Source organism: Branchiostoma lanceolatum, chromosome 12, assembly GCF_035083965.1.
Source record: "Branchiostoma lanceolatum isolate klBraLanc5 chromosome 12, klBraLanc5.hap2, whole genome shotgun sequence".
Lineage (NCBI taxonomy): Eukaryota > Metazoa > Chordata > Leptocardii > Amphioxiformes > Branchiostomatidae > Branchiostoma > Branchiostoma lanceolatum.
Genome location: NC_089733.1, coordinates 13979735 through 13996150, shown reverse-complemented (window position 1 = coordinate 13996150; position 16416 = coordinate 13979735). Strand labels below are relative to the sequence as shown.

Below are 16416 nucleotides of genomic sequence, written 5' to 3'. Positions count from 1 at the left end.
GTTCGACACGCACGACGTGATGTTAATCACTGGTACAGCTGAAACAGCAAGCGTCATCGTGACCAACTGTATCTTAAGAATTCAAAGAGATTAACGTTCTTGGAAATGCACTATCCTTTTCCTCAACCCACTACCAATTAAGACGTTTAGTCTCATTCAAAGGACATAACATAACATAACATAACATAATCATCATAAAAAACACTAGAAGGCATTAAAAAACAACAAACGTCTCTTTACATAATCAGATGTAACGGTACTGTGAAAATATAAGAATAAAAGTAGAAAAACTGAAAACCTACTGTAGAAAAAATAAAGTGCTGGAGGGCCAAACATATACTAGTATCACTTCGTTCCGATTCCAAAAGCTATTTGCCAACCAAAAGACTGAGCCAAAACAGGAGATAGACAATCTTTAAGTTCCACTGCAGTACTAAAGAGAGCCGACAGGCATATTCAGGAAGACCTACCCATATAAAAAATATTATGATAATCATAATCCGCCGTAAGCAAGGAGGCTGCCCACCTACATGCACAGAGAGCGCGCGCGCGAGAGAGAGAGAGAGAGAGAGAGAGAGACAGACGGACAGACAGACACTGAAACACGCACGTACACACACACACACACACACACACACACACACACACACACACATAATACTTCATGCATGCAAAAATATGTTTTGCAGTAAGTGGCATGACTTAGCACAGTATAGTGTATAACACCCTAGAATACGCACCCCCATGGCAAAACTAAATGTCAATGACCTGTAGTGACGAGCAACATCCTCCTGCAGTTCAGATGCCATTCGCAAGGTTAACTTTTGTCACAGTCACAGTAACGGGCATACAATAAATGTGTTCTATAGTAGAATAGAAACAATTTCACCTGGACTTTTTCAAGAAGAAAAAATGCACACGAAAGATGTCAGAAAAAGACAGACTGGCTGAAAAGAAAAACTACGTTCAACCAGTTCTATTCTTGTCGAGGTTGATAGTCTTTTCCCCATCATAAGTCTTTGCCAAAGCCGGTTTAGATTAAGCTCCAAGTTCGACTTTGGTTTGGGGCAATTTAGTGGGGGTCGGGAGCGCCAATAGGAAATATTTCTACGATCCCGTTCCCTCGCTAGTCTTTATCGGACTAACTTATTAATGCCGAATATTTACCAGTTAGGCAACCATGGGGTCTAGTTAAGTTGCGGGCACAGTTTTTCAGGAGGTGGAAATGTTAAGTTCCCGCGGACTTACTCTGCTGGACAGTTATTCCCTTTTATGTCGAATTCTACGATGCGTACCTCCGTAGGAAGGCCTGTTGGAGGCTATTCCGTGTGAACTGAATGTGACGTCACGATGACGTGACAGTTTTTGGACAGGAAGAGGGGTGCGTGCGTACGGGTCCGCGTCCCCACTCACTTCCTCACTTCCGGCGCATCTAGGTCGAGCGGTCGCATCCTATAAAAGGGGCCAGGAAACCTCAACAGTCACCACTCGGTGTTACACAAGTAGAAGATCACGTCCTCTTGCTGTTGGGGATTTCTCGTCTGCTGTCAACATGAAGTTTGTGCTGGCGTGTTTGGCTGTCCTGTCGCTGGAAGCACTCAGCGCGCAAGCCTCGCTCCAGAGAAGGCCGTATCTCCGGGTCAATGGTAAGAATCTTATACTTCTGGCAGAAATTATGATTACATGCATGTTGTTAAAAGATTATACCATCGGCTGCCTGCAATGGAATGAAACGGGTACGACTCAATTCTGCACAACGCTAAGGCCAAATTTACACTTGTTCTGTGAAACTGTAGTACTTCACATCGTACGTCTACTACAGTAGTAGACTACCATGTGTAGTAACGTTACAGTTTCACAGAACAAGTGTAAATTTGGCCTTAGCGTTGTGTACTTCACATCGTACGTCTACTACAGTAGTAGACTACCATGTGTAGTAACGTTACAGTTTCACAGAACAAGTGTAAATTGGGCCTAAGATGTTTACGAATGAGAGCAAGTCGTGATATCCTGCGTTTGTCGGCAGTTTGACAGGAAGTGTTGAAACAACATCCAGGTTAATCTCCAAGCAGACGTTTTATGCGTGAGCTTGCAAATATCGAGGCTTTTTATGCGTCTTCCTTGTGCCTGCGCCACGAGTCCGTGTTCTTCTCTAAGGGATCAAGACGCGGACCAGGGGAAAGACGTATAAAAGCATGGAAAGTACGTGTAAAACACTCAGACATATCCCACATCTTCTCGGAGATTAGTCTAGGTCTTCGTGTTTGGGTAAAAATGGCGCCACATATTTTGTCTTCTTTAAGTTCAAGGACAATGATTTGTGGAAAAGCGTTATTTGGGGACCTTTCTTCTGATCAAATGTTTCGCACACTAACAGAGACTTCTGTGTTGACGACAATCAAAACGCGTTCTGTTGTTTTAAACGCTGATTGGTCCAGGAAGGTAACAACAGCCTTGATTGATCTAAACACTGATTGGTCTTTTCAACACTGATTGGTCGCAATTTTCGTAGTGCAACAAAAAGTGTAAAATTATGAGACCAAACTCGTGGATTCTGGGATGCAGTCCTAACTTGTGGTGGCCATGGAAACGGTCGTCATGGTTACATCGTGTCATTGTGTAGCCTCTACCAGGCTCCTCGGATCGCTGGGAAAATAGTAGAAATTGACCAAATATAATGAATAGTATGCAAAGGGTAGTCGGCTATGGATAGAGGTGGATTGCCTATTGGACCCTCTATCCATAGCCGACCCTCCTAGCATACTATTCACTCAATTTCTACTATTTTCCCAGCCATCCGAGGAGCCTGGTAGAGGCTCCTGATTCTACTTTCTCCAGCGGAAGTGTAATCGTGACCTCCATCCTGCCACCCCACCGCCTCTTGTAAACAGCGCTACCATGATTAATTCATGGTCTTCGAAGAACCCTTCCTTTGATAACAAAGGCTAGTTTCTAAGATTTAGAAAATACATGCTGTCAAAGCTTATCATACTTTGTACCTCGCACAACTGTTGTGCAATGGTTCATTCAAAGTTCATTCCTCCTTTCAAGATCGACGTTAATGGCTTTTTCTCCAATGTGTGTTATCACAGAAGTTAGAACCCAGGAGTTCATTTAAAACTCTCCTGGAATGTTGCCCAGAGGCAAACGAGGACGACAGTAGCGACCATATGGAAATGCTTCAGACTAAACCCAAAACATTTTACCGGAAACTCGTAAAGACTGATTCAAAGAAGACTACAATGCCTATTCTTCGTTTTCACAGAACGTTCGAAAACCGCTACGTCACGCATGGGCGCCATGTTGGATGATAACCCCCAAATAGAACATAATAAAGATGGCACTGTCAAAGTTAACTACTGCGGGTCCAAGTGTTTTGTCTTCGTATTGTCAGTCCTTAAATGGTGTTGCAAAGGCTAGGTACGAGGACAAGGTCGCCACAATAGGTTTCGATCCCTACGCTCTGCGAAAATCGGCGTATCAGACCGATTTAGCGCTGGTGCCGATGGTGGAGTACCCGGACATTGTTAATTATCTTGTCCTTTCGGCGCGCGGGAACAATGGCAGGCGGGCACTAACAACACAGATGCCGCCGAACTTTGCGAATGAGCCCGCCAAATTATTCCGTAAACAGAAAAGATGACTAAGACTAGTAACAGAACAGGGGGAACTTCATCAGAAATCCCACTCCCTTCCATGTCTTACCTGAGATGAAATGAAGACTGCATACTCGAGAGAATGTAGACTTGGACGGCGTCAGGTCGGCTAGCGACCGGTTGATATTTGCCAGCCATACCCGTCGTCTCTCTTCTGAAAGAAGTCTTGTTTTCTCTCCTTGGGATTCAATCATCTTCGGAATCCTGTGATAGCTGTACCCTTTATCTCGTTTACTATTATGGCCGCAGCCATAGACTGCGCACAGGACTGGCATAATGCGAACGGAAAGAAGAGCATTAGAAGAATGACAGCGAAATGAGTCCAGAGCACATGTGCGCAGCTGGAGGCGGATCACAACATGTCATCCAAGATGGCCGCCACTCGGTTCGAACGCGTTTGTGACGTCACGTGAAAACGAAGAATTATCTTCAAGCAGCTAAAGGATCCGGTCTGTTTTGCAGTATTTTCTACCGTAAACATCCTGTGAGCGTGCGTAACCCTCCCATTGTCATGGACAGCTGTCGGGTGTTTTCTTACTTCAATGAAGACCGGTACCATTTTTGTCGAGATACCATTTTATTGGGAGAGGTGTTTTTTGGGGTCGCTAGCGTTCTCTTTATTTTTAACAAATCGGCACACAACTATCACACATTCAACTCAAATAAAAAGAAAAATTCAATACCAATTCATATTTATAAAAAGACCCCGTAATCGCTAAACTACCATAGCAAATCTGAAGTATACGTAGCACAAATACTTAACTCTAGTTTCTACTCCTTCCCTAGCTTCACCCCCCAAACCGGGAGTTTGCCCTCCCGTTCCACCCAGGGCAGTTGGCATCTGCGCAGACACCTGCTACGGAGACGAACATTGCGGCGGGGACCAGAAGTGCTGCCGCAACAGCTGTGGAGCCTTCACGTGTGCGCCGCCCGATGACGTCACTACTCAGTCTCCACGGACCACGCCTACCAACGTCCTGCCGACCGATTCGCAGCCTGGGAACGAGAGCACCGAGCCGTCTGCAGCCGAAGGACCCCTCGGAAGAGGCTCGTTCCCAGACGGCATTCTCGACGATGAAGACGTCCCCGCTGCAGTAACCGAGTTGCCAACAACGACAGCCGAAGCTGCAACAACGACAGCCGAAGCTACAACAACGACAGCCGAAGCTACAACAACGACAGCCAAAGCAACAACAACGACAGTAGCAACGACCCACCAACCATTGACAACAACAACTGAAGCTACAACTTCTGTTGCAGCTCCTGAAGAGCGTCCCCTACCGCCTCGGGAACAGCGGTGCAGCCTACAGCCCGATGTTGGTCCCTGCCGAGGCTTCTATCGCCGTTTTTATTACAGCATTCAGGTGAGCATTCTACTCTCGTGTTGAGACAGATACTTGTACACAAAAACTAACTTTTAGAGGCGAGGAATTATGGAAATCTATGCATTTTCAAGGCAAGGAATTATAGAAATCTATGCATATTCAATCGAAACTATAACTTACCAATGGTGATGAACATAAAGATATTCAAATCATGCCATTACTGTGCTGTACTGTATTCATCCCAAGCATAACACACTCTGGTAGGATGATCCTGTCAACAGTACAATTTTAGCTGTTGACAGGATCATCCTGTCAGCAGTGCACATTTTTAATCCTGTCAGTGGTGCACATTTTTTCTACTGTTGACAGGATCATCCTGTCCCTAGCCACTTCCGTATAGATTTCTGTAATCAACAGTATGATCCTATCAATAGTGCAGATTTTCATCCATTTCTAGTTTACGACAGTGCCGTAAAACGTGACTATGTTCATCTTTTAGGCTGGAGCCTGCAAACCGTTTGGCTATGGTGGTTGCCTAGGCAACACAAACAACTTCAGGACTGTGGAAGACTGCGAAAATACCTGCCGGTCTACCAAAGAAGGTAGGATTATTAGTTAATCACTTTGATCAACTTTTCACCTACCGACTACAAATGTGATGATTTAGAATGGAGAAATTGAAAATTAATGAGAAACGAAAACAGGTTTTGTTTTGCTGTAATTTTGGATAGATTAAATCTGTCAAAATCGTATATTTTATGTAATTATGTAATACTGAATGAATGGAGAAATCGAAAATCAATGAGAAACGAAATCAAGTTTGTTTTGCTGTCATTTTGGATAGATTAAATCTGTCAAATCGTATATTTTATGGACTTATGTAATAACCGAACCCTCCCCTTTCAGATGTCTGTCCGCCATGCCAGGAATTCGACTCCCTCAAGCCGCTCTACTGCAGCAAACAATTCAGTAAGTTTCACCCTCCATGAAAATCGGCCCAACTATAGAATATGTAGCCCCAGTATTACACTCAGGTTTAACCACCAGCTTGAACGTATCCAAAAGTGCGCCCTTAGAATGATTCTCGGATCTAGCTACATTTCCTATACCGACGCTCTCGCTAGACTCAAATTATGTACTTTGAAAGATAGAAGAGAGTCCCTGTGTCTTGATATCTTACCATGCATTACATACACACCTTTTAAATCAGACTTGGCTTCAAACAGTCTTCAGAAAGTAACCAACGACTGATATGAAGATCACAGAAAAATAATAACAAATTAATTGCACAATTGTACAACGTACAATGTATGGCATCTACTGGTACATAACTACAGTTCCATAGTATGGGATGAGAATGGGCTTTTACAACCATTGGCGGAATTCAACCTACACGAAACGTCTGTATGGTCCACTGCAATTCCGTATGAAAGAAAAGTCTGAAGAATGATTACGATAGCAATGGAAAGATAACAAAATATCAGATACGTCATGTCATTTAAACTGAATGATTGGAATGATATAAATGCATTCATTTGTACATTTCTTACACTTGTTTTCTGATATTTCTATTGCAAATGAGCGAGGGTGCAATGCTTGAAAGAAATACATATCTTGAAATTGGGGGTACATTTCATATGTAGTGACATCGTGTTAGAATCCACTTACATTCCATTCTGTACCTCAGTTATGATAGGAGAGGTACAGGGTCTATCCACTTCCGGTGACGCCACGACGGCGACCCTGCAGGTGAAGAGGTTGAATGTTTACCGCCAGGGGTCGCTGCGCCTCAGGGGACGGTCCTACTTCCCGCAACGCTTCAGGGCTCAGGTGGTCCTGCCAAACCAAGATGACGATTGCGCATGTGCATCCCTGACCGTTGGTAAGCTACGTTTGAAATGTCCAATATTTGAATGTGCATGTTTGTTTGTCTGTTTGTGTGCGTGTGTGCGTGAGGGGGTTCTTGGTGTGTGAGTGTGCGTGCGTATGTACATGTGTACATGTGTGTGTGTGTGTGTGTGTGTGCGTGTGTGTGTATATGTTTGAGGTGTGTGTCAATATGTGTGTGTGCATGTGGGTGTGCGTGTCTATCACGTCGTGTGTGGTGGTGTGCGTGTGTGACTGTGTGTGTGACTGTGTGTGCATGTGTGTGACTGTGTGTGTGTGTGTGCGTGTGTGTGTGTGTGTGTATGTGTGTGTGTGTGTGTGTGTGTGTGTGTGTGTGTGTGTGTGTGTGTGTGTGAAGTTGAACTAAGGCTGTCGCTGACTTGTAGACATTTGAGTAACTTCTCTTAATCTGACAAGACTTTGCCATTATTCTCCCCTCTAGGACAAGAGTACATCTTCATGGGCGACAGTGTCAACAGCAATCGCGCCGGCGTCATCGGTGATGGAGATTACGTTCGCGCGGTAAACAGCGAGAATGCGCGAGAGTTGGCCAACTTGTACCGTATGGGCCGCTCTGTTGTCTGCAGGGTCTAAACATCTGTGCCAAGGACGAATGAAGGGCACTCTTAACTAATCTTCAAGTAGATGTATTGAGAACAAAGAAGACCTTTACCAAGTTTCAAAACAGGCATCTGCTCGTAGATCAAATGTTTCCGGAAGAAGCCAGATTTTAGATTTGACATTTCATAAGGTTTTCGTCATTTATACTGTTTTTGACGCATCTCGGTGTTGTTTGTATATTTTGTCTTGTTTTTAAGTTGCTATTTCCTGTTTTGGTATCAATGTTTATGGGATGAGATGTAAGTTATTTTTCACCACTGCGACTGCATGTACAGGTCAAAGAGAAAGCTAGCATCTTCTGTATCAAAACGAAGGACTGCCAACAAATGCATAATGTGCGTTTCACCTGACGATTGTGCTATGAAAGGTGTGAGAAAACGAAGAGGGTTGTAGAGCAGATAAGCTTTATCTATGTGAAGGAAATGGCTCAAATGTGTTTTTAATATGTTTTCGATAATGGGTGTATCGAAATAAAGGAAGAAATGATATTAAAATGCTAGCCGTGTGTAGTTATTTAACGTAGTTTTCAAAGAAGAAAATACAGAAAACACTGAAATATTGGGATATAAACGGCAGTTCTGACCTTGTATTTTACCAACAAAGATGGTCTATTTGCACATTTCTACAATACTAGCCCTTTGTGGAAATATGGATAGTCGATGCTATTGCTATTTTACTGGGTGGTTTTATAGTGCAGGCTTCCTTTTTAAGTGTAAACACATGTAGATAGATAGATAGAATAAATCAACTCACGCTGATTTTTTTCAATATGATTTATTGAACGATCACGTATCAGTACACAGAATTGTGTATATCCCAGCATCGATACACGCTATTCTTGTTATCTATATATACACGCCCTGATATACATGATTGGTTTTAGACACACATTGTTTTACCATGTCCGTAGGTTGTTATGTGAAAGGAATCACAGTTTGACATAGTAGATCCAGATAAAGGCGAAGACTGTCATATTGTGTCTGGATCATCTGATTTTTTTTCGACATAACTAATTTCCTTTAGCACGAATTCTGCTGTTCAGTTGACGTCGGTAGAAACTTCTGTTGTTCAGGTCATCTCGCAGATAGCTGATGACTAGCGTCTTCTTCGATCGTCTGTGAACCAAAAAATATCAGTATAAGGGACAAGTACCAAATGCAATACATAATTAGTTGAAACCATGACTAAACGTATCTCAGGGACAGCCATCATATTTTTTGGAAATATGTTGTACTCTAAGCAACACCATAATCTGAATCAACCGTGTTGTCCTCAAATATACAGAAAGATTGGTTAAAGTACCGGTAAAAGCAGTGAGTAAAAGCAGTGAGTAAAAGCAGACGAGCGCAACTTGATGACTATGGGTTAACAATATTTTGTGTCTCGATCTTGTCAAAATGAGGTTACCGATGCATCTGAAATACCAATAGCTCCTTACACTGGTCACACAACGAGCCATGCTGACGAACAGCGTTAACGGTTTCCATGAAAACGTGGTAAATCACATAGAGTGGGCAAAATGAGGTAAATAGGACGAAATTGGCCTCGTGGTCCTACGGCGACAAGTGAGAAAACTAGATTGACTGCTTACCGTCTTCAAGATCCGCGAGCATGTTCTCCAAATGCACGTCCTTCAGTCCCCGTCTGTCCAACTGTTCAGGCTGTTCATCCAGTTCTTCCAGGAGCGACCTCGCCTCTTCCACGACCTCTCTTAGCTCTGAGTCCACTGGAAGGAGAAACGGGAAGGCACATATTAGACACACGTTGGTGCTGCATCACACGAATGCACGAATTCATTCTTCAATGACATTTTAGACACTAAAACTGTTACGAGTCTGACGTCGTGCTATGTACCTCGAGCTCTCTTTAAAAGGTTTTGTTCTGTGTGCGATATAAGAACATTGTATTAGCAATACCCAGCCAACCAGACCAAATTGAATTGTCCGTTTGTGATGACCGAACGTACCATCATCGGCATCGCGTTTACCGCTCCTTCTGCGCCTGCGTCGGCGCCTCCATCCCTCGGAGTCGTCGATCAGCGTTGCCACGACAACCATCGTTACAAGCAGCATGCAAACGAACAGCTTCATGATGTAGTTTGAACTGTAGGGAAAAAAACATCTTGATTAGTCGGGTCTTGCTTGGCTTTTTCAACGTCCTAGAGGCGGAGGCAAAACCATTCCTAGGTTGTTTGAAAACGTTACAACATCAGTAATTGTTAAAAGACAGAGCCGAAAAATTTACCTCAGTTTTATCATTGTGGTAACCCGCTAAGAAAACATCAAATTGAGACCAATGCATTGCAGAAAACCATGCCCTACAGTTGGTAAGAGCATAATACTTACAGAATTCCTGGACAGGCAGATCACGGTACGACGTCACTCAGATGTCAGGGCTGGAGGGACTGAATGAGGAGACCTCGCGGAATGGCAATATATACTCCAGGGTAAGACAATTATGCAAATGAGACATTGTACTAATGTAGGTGGCGATTTAGTGTTCCTTGTCTGTTGATAATACTGCTATGGGCGTGTCATGCCTGCTTAAAGACACATGTGAAAAGATGATACACTTATGACAAAGAAAATTGTCAGTCAATGGTAGAGACGCGTCATACTGACAAAGAAATAGAGAAGACAACTGTGAAAGAACACACGTTTATGAAAGGAAATGACATCTGAGCGTAAAATCAGCATACAATGTACAGAAAACCAACAGACAACTTCTTTTGCTTGGTCGTGTCTTGACTTAACTATAGAATTCAGATTGGACACGTACGATTGAATTGGGTATCGTGTGTGAGTAGTCTTGGCACTGAAAATCGTTCAAACAATATATATTGTGGTATGAAATAGTTAAAACGAAATGTGAAGTCTTTATTGTACAGGGTACACAGAATAACACACGAGCGTGCGACACTGCCTAGTACGTGTTTTATTGGACTGAGAAAATAGATTTTGCAACCTTTGAATAATAATTGTTTGTACACTTTTTTAAGTGTCCCCAAAGTTGAATTTTGAAATTCCACTAAGTATTCAACCCCCTTTGTGGACTTTGTTGATCTCACCATTTCAGAGAAGACCAATTTTGTGAAGTATATTCATGAAGCGGATGGGACCGGCACTGCAGGAAAGGCTCTGATTGTGACAGTCAAGGATCATATCTTTAGAAGCCGCAAATACTTTTGCAGCGTTCACCCGGAATATTCCGATTTCTCTTTGAAAACTTCTTGTAGTCTTCTTGAGACCCACAAATGATTTTGAGCCCCGTAGCGGCTTTCTATGGTACTGCAGTGGAACTTCAGGTTTTGATTGGTAACATTAGATAACTGAATAACTAGACCCGGCTACCATTTTTAATCATCAGAGTACTTTTTTTTATACATTCAGTGCAGTATATCCAAGAGGCTACAGTACAGACAATTTCTTTTGCTTGGTCGTGTCTTGACTTATCTATATATAGAATACAGATTGGACACGTACGATTGAATTGGGTATCGTGTGTGAGTAGTCTTGGCGCTGGAAATGGTTCAAACAATTTATATTTTAAAACGAAAAGTGAAGTCTTTATTGTACAGGGTACACAGAATAACACACGAGCGTGCGAAACTGCATAGTATGTGTTTTATTGGACTGAGAAAATAACTTTTAAAACCTTTGAATAGCAATTGTTTGCACACTGTTTTAAGTGCACCCAAAGTTGAATTTTGAAATCAACTCAGTATTCAACCCTCTTAGTGAACTTTGTACTAGTATATTCAGGAAGTGGATGCACATGGGACCGACACTGCAGAAAAGGCTCTGATTGTGACAGTTAACGGTCATATCCAAGTTAGAAGCCGCAAATACTTATGCAGCACTCATCCGGAATCTTCCGGTTTCTCTTTGAAAACTAAGCTGAAAAGCTACACCCGTCTACCATTTCTACATGATCACTTTCTTTGTTTTGATAAAACATACGGAAAATACATTTTAGGCGTTTCCTTTACATAGAAAGAGATTTATTTGTGTTACAATCCTCGTAGGTTTTTATACGCCATCCTTACCATAATCGTTATGTTTGGTGAAACGCACATTGTACATTTGTGAGCCTTCCTTCGTTTCAATACAGAAGATGCTACTTTATCATGGGCCCGAACTTGTAGTCGCAGTGGTGGAAAAATCACTTTCCATAATTAACCGTTGTAGAGTCTACCCCAGAACCCACTATATCACTTGCAAACATGAAATAGCAAGCTAAAAAATACTAATTTTGTGAAGTATATTCAGCTTCAGGAAGCGGTTTGGGCCGGCACTGCAGAAAAGGCTCTGATAGTGTGAAACTATCAACAGTAACAGTCAACGGTCATATCTTTACAAGCTGCAAACACTTATGCAGTGCTCACCCGGAATCATCCGAATCCTCTGTATTTTTATCTCTAAAAACTACGCTAAATAGCATTTTTTTTGTATCAAGCCTTATACAAGCTTAAAAGACATTTGAGGCATTTCTTTCACACAGAAAAGGCTTTATTTACGTTACAATTCTCTTCGATTTCTTGTACCTTTCTTAACACAATCGTAATGTTAGGAGAAACGCATGCATTGTACATTTGTGGACAGTCCTTTGTTTCAATACAGAAAGTGCTAGCTTTCTTATATGGACCTGTATTTACAGTCGCAGTGGTGAAAAATTTGTTTCCATAATTAACCTCTGTACAATTTGCCCCAAAACCCATTGTACCACTTGCAAATATGAAAGAGCATTAAGCTGAAAAAAAAGAGAACAACACTGAAATGGGTCAAAAACAGCTTAAATGACAACAACTTTAAGGAATTTTCAGTTCTAGAATCTGGCTGTTTTCGCCAACATTTAATTTCCAAGCAGATGCGTGTTTTCCTACATGGTACATGTTTTCGTCTGTGCGCCATACATCTACTTGAAGAATAGTTTCACGTCTTTGGCACAAATGTTTAGACACTGTGATTAAGACTTTTTAAAACTGCAATCAAGTAATGTTTGGAACTACATTACTACATATTTTTGCGCATGTTTGTGTTTGTTTCCAGATGTCTGTAGTCAGTATAACTCAAGAACGTCTAGATGGATTGTAATGATATTTGGTAGGTGTTTGGAAAACAAAGGTCAATGTCGATTTTGGGCCCCCTGGTATGTGTTCTTGGTACTGCAGCAGAGCTTCCTTTTTTTTGTATCTATTCACCTGAACTTTTGCCATTTGGAAGTTATGTGAAGGTGAACATGGTTGAATATAAATTATGCAAATAATTATTTGCATAATATATATTTCATGGAGATATGAGGTCTCCGAACTCTTGTCTAGCGTAGTTCTTAGAGGACAAAATACAGTGGATCCGGAAGATTCCGGGAGAGCTGCACAGTATGTGTTTGCAGCCTCTAAAGATACATGTCTGACCGTTAACAGTCACTGTTGATAGTTTTAGACTTTCATTAAGTTCAGAGCCTTTTCTGCAGGGCCGTTCCCTTGCCTCCTGAATGTTCACAAGAATTGTTATTTCCTTATCTAATTTAATAGGGGAGATCGACATATACTTCCCAATATGGTTTGAACGCTGAGTAAATTTTAAAGTCAACGTTGGAGGCATCTATAATGGGGGAAGACCTTGAACAAGCCATCGTGGCTTTTATCCCCCCCCCCCCTCCTCAGTACTTTGTTTGGCTCTATCAATGTAGTCTCTACCAGACTAACTACCCAGAGCTATAGGGAGAACATTTGCCGGGGGACTTTGGCAATGGAGGGTTTCATTCGCAGGTTGCCTATTGGACCCTCTCTCCGTAGCCGACTCCCTTCATACAATTGTCTCTATTTGGCCAATTTCTACTATTTTCTCAGCGACCCGCGAAGACTGGTAGAAGCTACTATAAATGTGTTAGAATATGAAAAAAGAAGAAAATATATCAAATCACAAGAATACAGACATTTGTTATTCAAAGGTTATAAAAGTTATTTTCGCTCGATCAGTCAGATAAAACACGCACTAGGCAGTTTCGCACGCTCGTGTTATTTTGTGTGTCCTGTACAATAAAGACTTCACTTTTCGTTTTAACTATTGTATACCGCAATATCAATTGTTTGAACGATTTCCAACGCCAAGGCTACTCACACACGCTACCCAATTCAATCATAAGTGTCCAATCTGAATTTTTTAGTTAAGTCAAGACACGACCAAGCAAAAGATGTTGTCTCTTGGTTTCCGTACATCGTGTGCTGATTTTACGCACAGATGTCATTTCCTTACATAGACGTGTGTAGACTGTACAACGGTTGATTATGGAAACTGATTTTTTTATCCACCACTGGTAGCCGGAATTAGGTTTTTAGCGTAGTTTTGAAAGAGAAAACGGAAGATTCCGGGTGAGCGCTGCATAAGTACTTGCGGCTTTTTAGACACTTGACTGTCACTATCACAGCCTTTTCTGCAGTGCCGGTCCCAACCGCTTCCTGAGTATACTTCACAATTTTGGTCTTCTCTTAAATGGAGAGATCAACAAAGTTCACAAAGGGGGTTGAATACTTAGTGGAATTTCAAAATTCAGCTTTGGTGGCACTTGAAAAAGACTACAAACATGTGTTATTCAAAGGTTGTAATAAAAAAAAACATACTAGACAGTTTCGCACGCTCGTTAGTTATTCTGTTTATCCTGTACAATAAAGAATTCACTTTTCGTTTTAACTATTGCATACCACAAAATAAATTGTTTGAACGATTTCCAGCGCCAAGACTACTCACACACGCTACCCAATTCAATCATTCATGTCCAATCTAAATGCTATAGTTAAGTCAAGACACGACCGAGCAAAAGAAGTTGTCTGTTGGTTTTCCGTACATCGTGTGCTGATTTTACACACAGATGTCATTTCCTTTCATAAACGTGTGAGTGTATTCTTTCAGAGTTGTCTTCTCTATTTCTTTGTCAGTATGACGCAGCTTCTACCATTGACAGACAATTTTCTTTGCCATGTTTTCACATGTGTGTTTTAGCAGGTAGATTAATACAATGTCTCATCTGCATAATTGTCTTACCCTGGAGTATATATTGCCATTCCGCGAGTTGTCCTCATTCAGTCCCTCCAGCCTGACATTTGAGTGACGTCGTACCGTGATTTACCTGTCCAGGAATTCTGTAAGTATTATGCTCTTACCAACTGTAGGGCATGATTTTCTGCAATGCATTGGTCTCGGCCATGGTTTTACCTTACATTTGTATTGGCGGGTTATCGCAATGATAAAACTGAGTTAAATGTTTCAACTTACTGTTGTTGTAATCAAGTCCTTGTTGTAATGTTTTCAAACAACCTAGGGATGGTTTTGCCTCCGCCTCTAGGACGTTGCATAAAAGCCAAACAAGACCCGACTAATTCAAGATTCCTTTTTTTCCCTGCACCAGTTCAAACTACATCATGAAGCTGTTTGTTTGCATGCTGCTTGTAACGATGGTTGTCGTGGCAACGCTGATCGACGACTCCGAGGGATGGAGGCGCCGACGCAGGCGCAGAAGGAGCGGTAAACGCGATGCCGATGATGGTATGTTTGGTCATCACAAACATTCAGACGGACAATTCAATTTTGTCTAGATTTGTCTGGTTTCCTAAGGATTTCTAATACAATGTTCTTACATCGCACGCAGAACAAAACCTTTTAAAGAGAGTTCGAGGTATATTCCACGATGTCACACTCGTATCAGTTTTTAAGTGTCTAAAATGTTCTTGAAGAATTAATTCGTGCATTCATGTGATACAGCACCAGCGCCATACGTGTCTAATATTGTACCGTTTCTCCTTCCAGTTGACTCAGAGCTGAGGGAGGTCGTGGAAGAGGCGAGGTCGCTCCTGGAAGAACTGGATGAACAGCACGATCAACTGGGTGCACGGGGACTGAAGGACATGACAACAACGACAACCAAAGCTACAACAACAACCGCATCAACGACACAACAACCATCAACGACAACTGAAGCTGCAACTGTTGTTGAAACACCTGAAGAGTTAAGGGATGTTGTGGATGAGATGATGTTGCTCATGAAAGAACTAGACCAGCTTGATGACTCTGAGTGATTCCTTTGACGTAACATGTAATGTTATAAAACTCATAGAGAATACCAACGGATATGGTATAAAACCAGTTTCAATTCGTATAATCATCAACCATGTATCTATAGATAACAAGAACACCATGTATTCATGCTGTGAAATACACCATTCTGTGGACTGAACGTGCTGGTTCAATAAATTTTATTGCAAAAAACAACTTGCGAATCGATTGATTCTATCTACATATGTAAATATAGCACAATAATAGCATCGACTATTCATATTACCACAAAGAGCTAGTATTGTAGAAATGTGTAAATCGACCATCTTTGGTAAAATGCAAGGTAGAGCTGCCGTCTATATCGTAATATTTTGATATTTTTCTTACTATGATACCCTGAATACGTTTATCCACGTGGTTGCATTTTTCAAATTTAAGGTCAACCTTGCAAATCTTGCGAGCATTTGTCGATTTCCCAATTCCCACAAAGGCCAACATTTTAGCAATTTGATCTTCTCGTGGAGGTCGGTAAGGGGTTATTACTAAGACTGACACAATTCAAGGGTTTGATGCTAGAAATCTATTAGTAGATACTATTAGTAATTATATAAGTAATTTTCTACTTTTTACTAGGATCTATATTTCACATATGCATTCAACAAATGTATCCTATCAGTATATGCTTTTTTGAAAATGTACGTTCGTGGGTACAACCGTTACGATGGGACTTTGCTTAGCGGGTTTTCTGCGGGCCTTCTTATATATCTGGAATGTTAATAGATATCTTTTTTTTTAAACATTTTGAACGACAGAGCACACTATATCTTCTTTGCATATCATATCTATAGGATCAACCATAAGGAATACTATACATCT

General features: G+C 41.6%; 2 protein-coding genes across 3 annotated transcripts; both read left to right on the top strand.

Moving 5' to 3' along the window:
- Positions 1 to 1395: 1395 nt before the first annotated feature.
- On the top strand, positions 1396 to 7983 carry LOC136445924 (uncharacterized). 2 transcript variants are annotated; one of them, XM_066444157.1, is made up of 6 exons: positions 1396 to 1646; positions 4443 to 5020; positions 5481 to 5583; positions 5888 to 5950; positions 6669 to 6863; positions 7311 to 7983. In XM_066444157.1, exons 1-6 carry the CDS (start codon positions 1553 to 1555, stop codon positions 7460 to 7462), a joined length of 1185 nt encoding a protein of 394 aa, XP_066300254.1. In that variant the 5' UTR covers positions 1396 to 1552; the 3' UTR covers positions 7463 to 7983. The 2 variants fall into 2 exon arrangements, with proteins under 2 accessions (XP_066300254.1, XP_066300255.1); XM_066444158.1 differs by lacking the exon at positions 1396 to 1646 and adding an exon at positions 2884 to 2944.
- Positions 7984 to 14507: 6524 nt separating this feature from the next.
- LOC136446025 (uncharacterized) lies at positions 14508 to 15721 on the top strand. The gene is made up of 3 exons (XM_066444293.1): positions 14508 to 14632; positions 14897 to 15033; positions 15295 to 15721. Exons 2-3 carry the CDS (start codon positions 14910 to 14912, stop codon positions 15561 to 15563), a joined length of 393 nt encoding a protein of 130 aa, XP_066300390.1. The 5' UTR covers positions 14508 to 14632; positions 14897 to 14909; the 3' UTR covers positions 15564 to 15721.
- The last annotated feature ends 695 nt before the right edge of the window (positions 15722 to 16416 follow it).

Coding starts and splice junctions, on each gene's coding strand:
- LOC136445924 (XM_066444157.1), top strand. CDS start 1,553: ATGAAGTTTGTGCTGGCGTGTTTGGCTGTCCTGTCGCTGGAAGCACTC. Junction 1,647..4,442: donor GCCGTATCTCCGGGTCAATG/GTAAGAATCTTA, acceptor CTCCTTCCCTAG/CTTCACCCCCCAAACCGGGA. Junction 6,864..7,310: donor ATGTGCATCCCTGACCGTTG/GTAAGCTACGTT, acceptor TCTCCCCTCTAG/GACAAGAGTACATCTTCATG.
- LOC136446025 (XM_066444293.1), top strand. CDS start 14,910: ATGAAGCTGTTTGTTTGCATGCTGCTTGTAACGATGGTTGTCGTGGCA. Junction 15,034..15,294: donor TAAACGCGATGCCGATGATG/GTATGTTTGGTC, acceptor TTCTCCTTCCAG/TTGACTCAGAGCTGAGGGAG.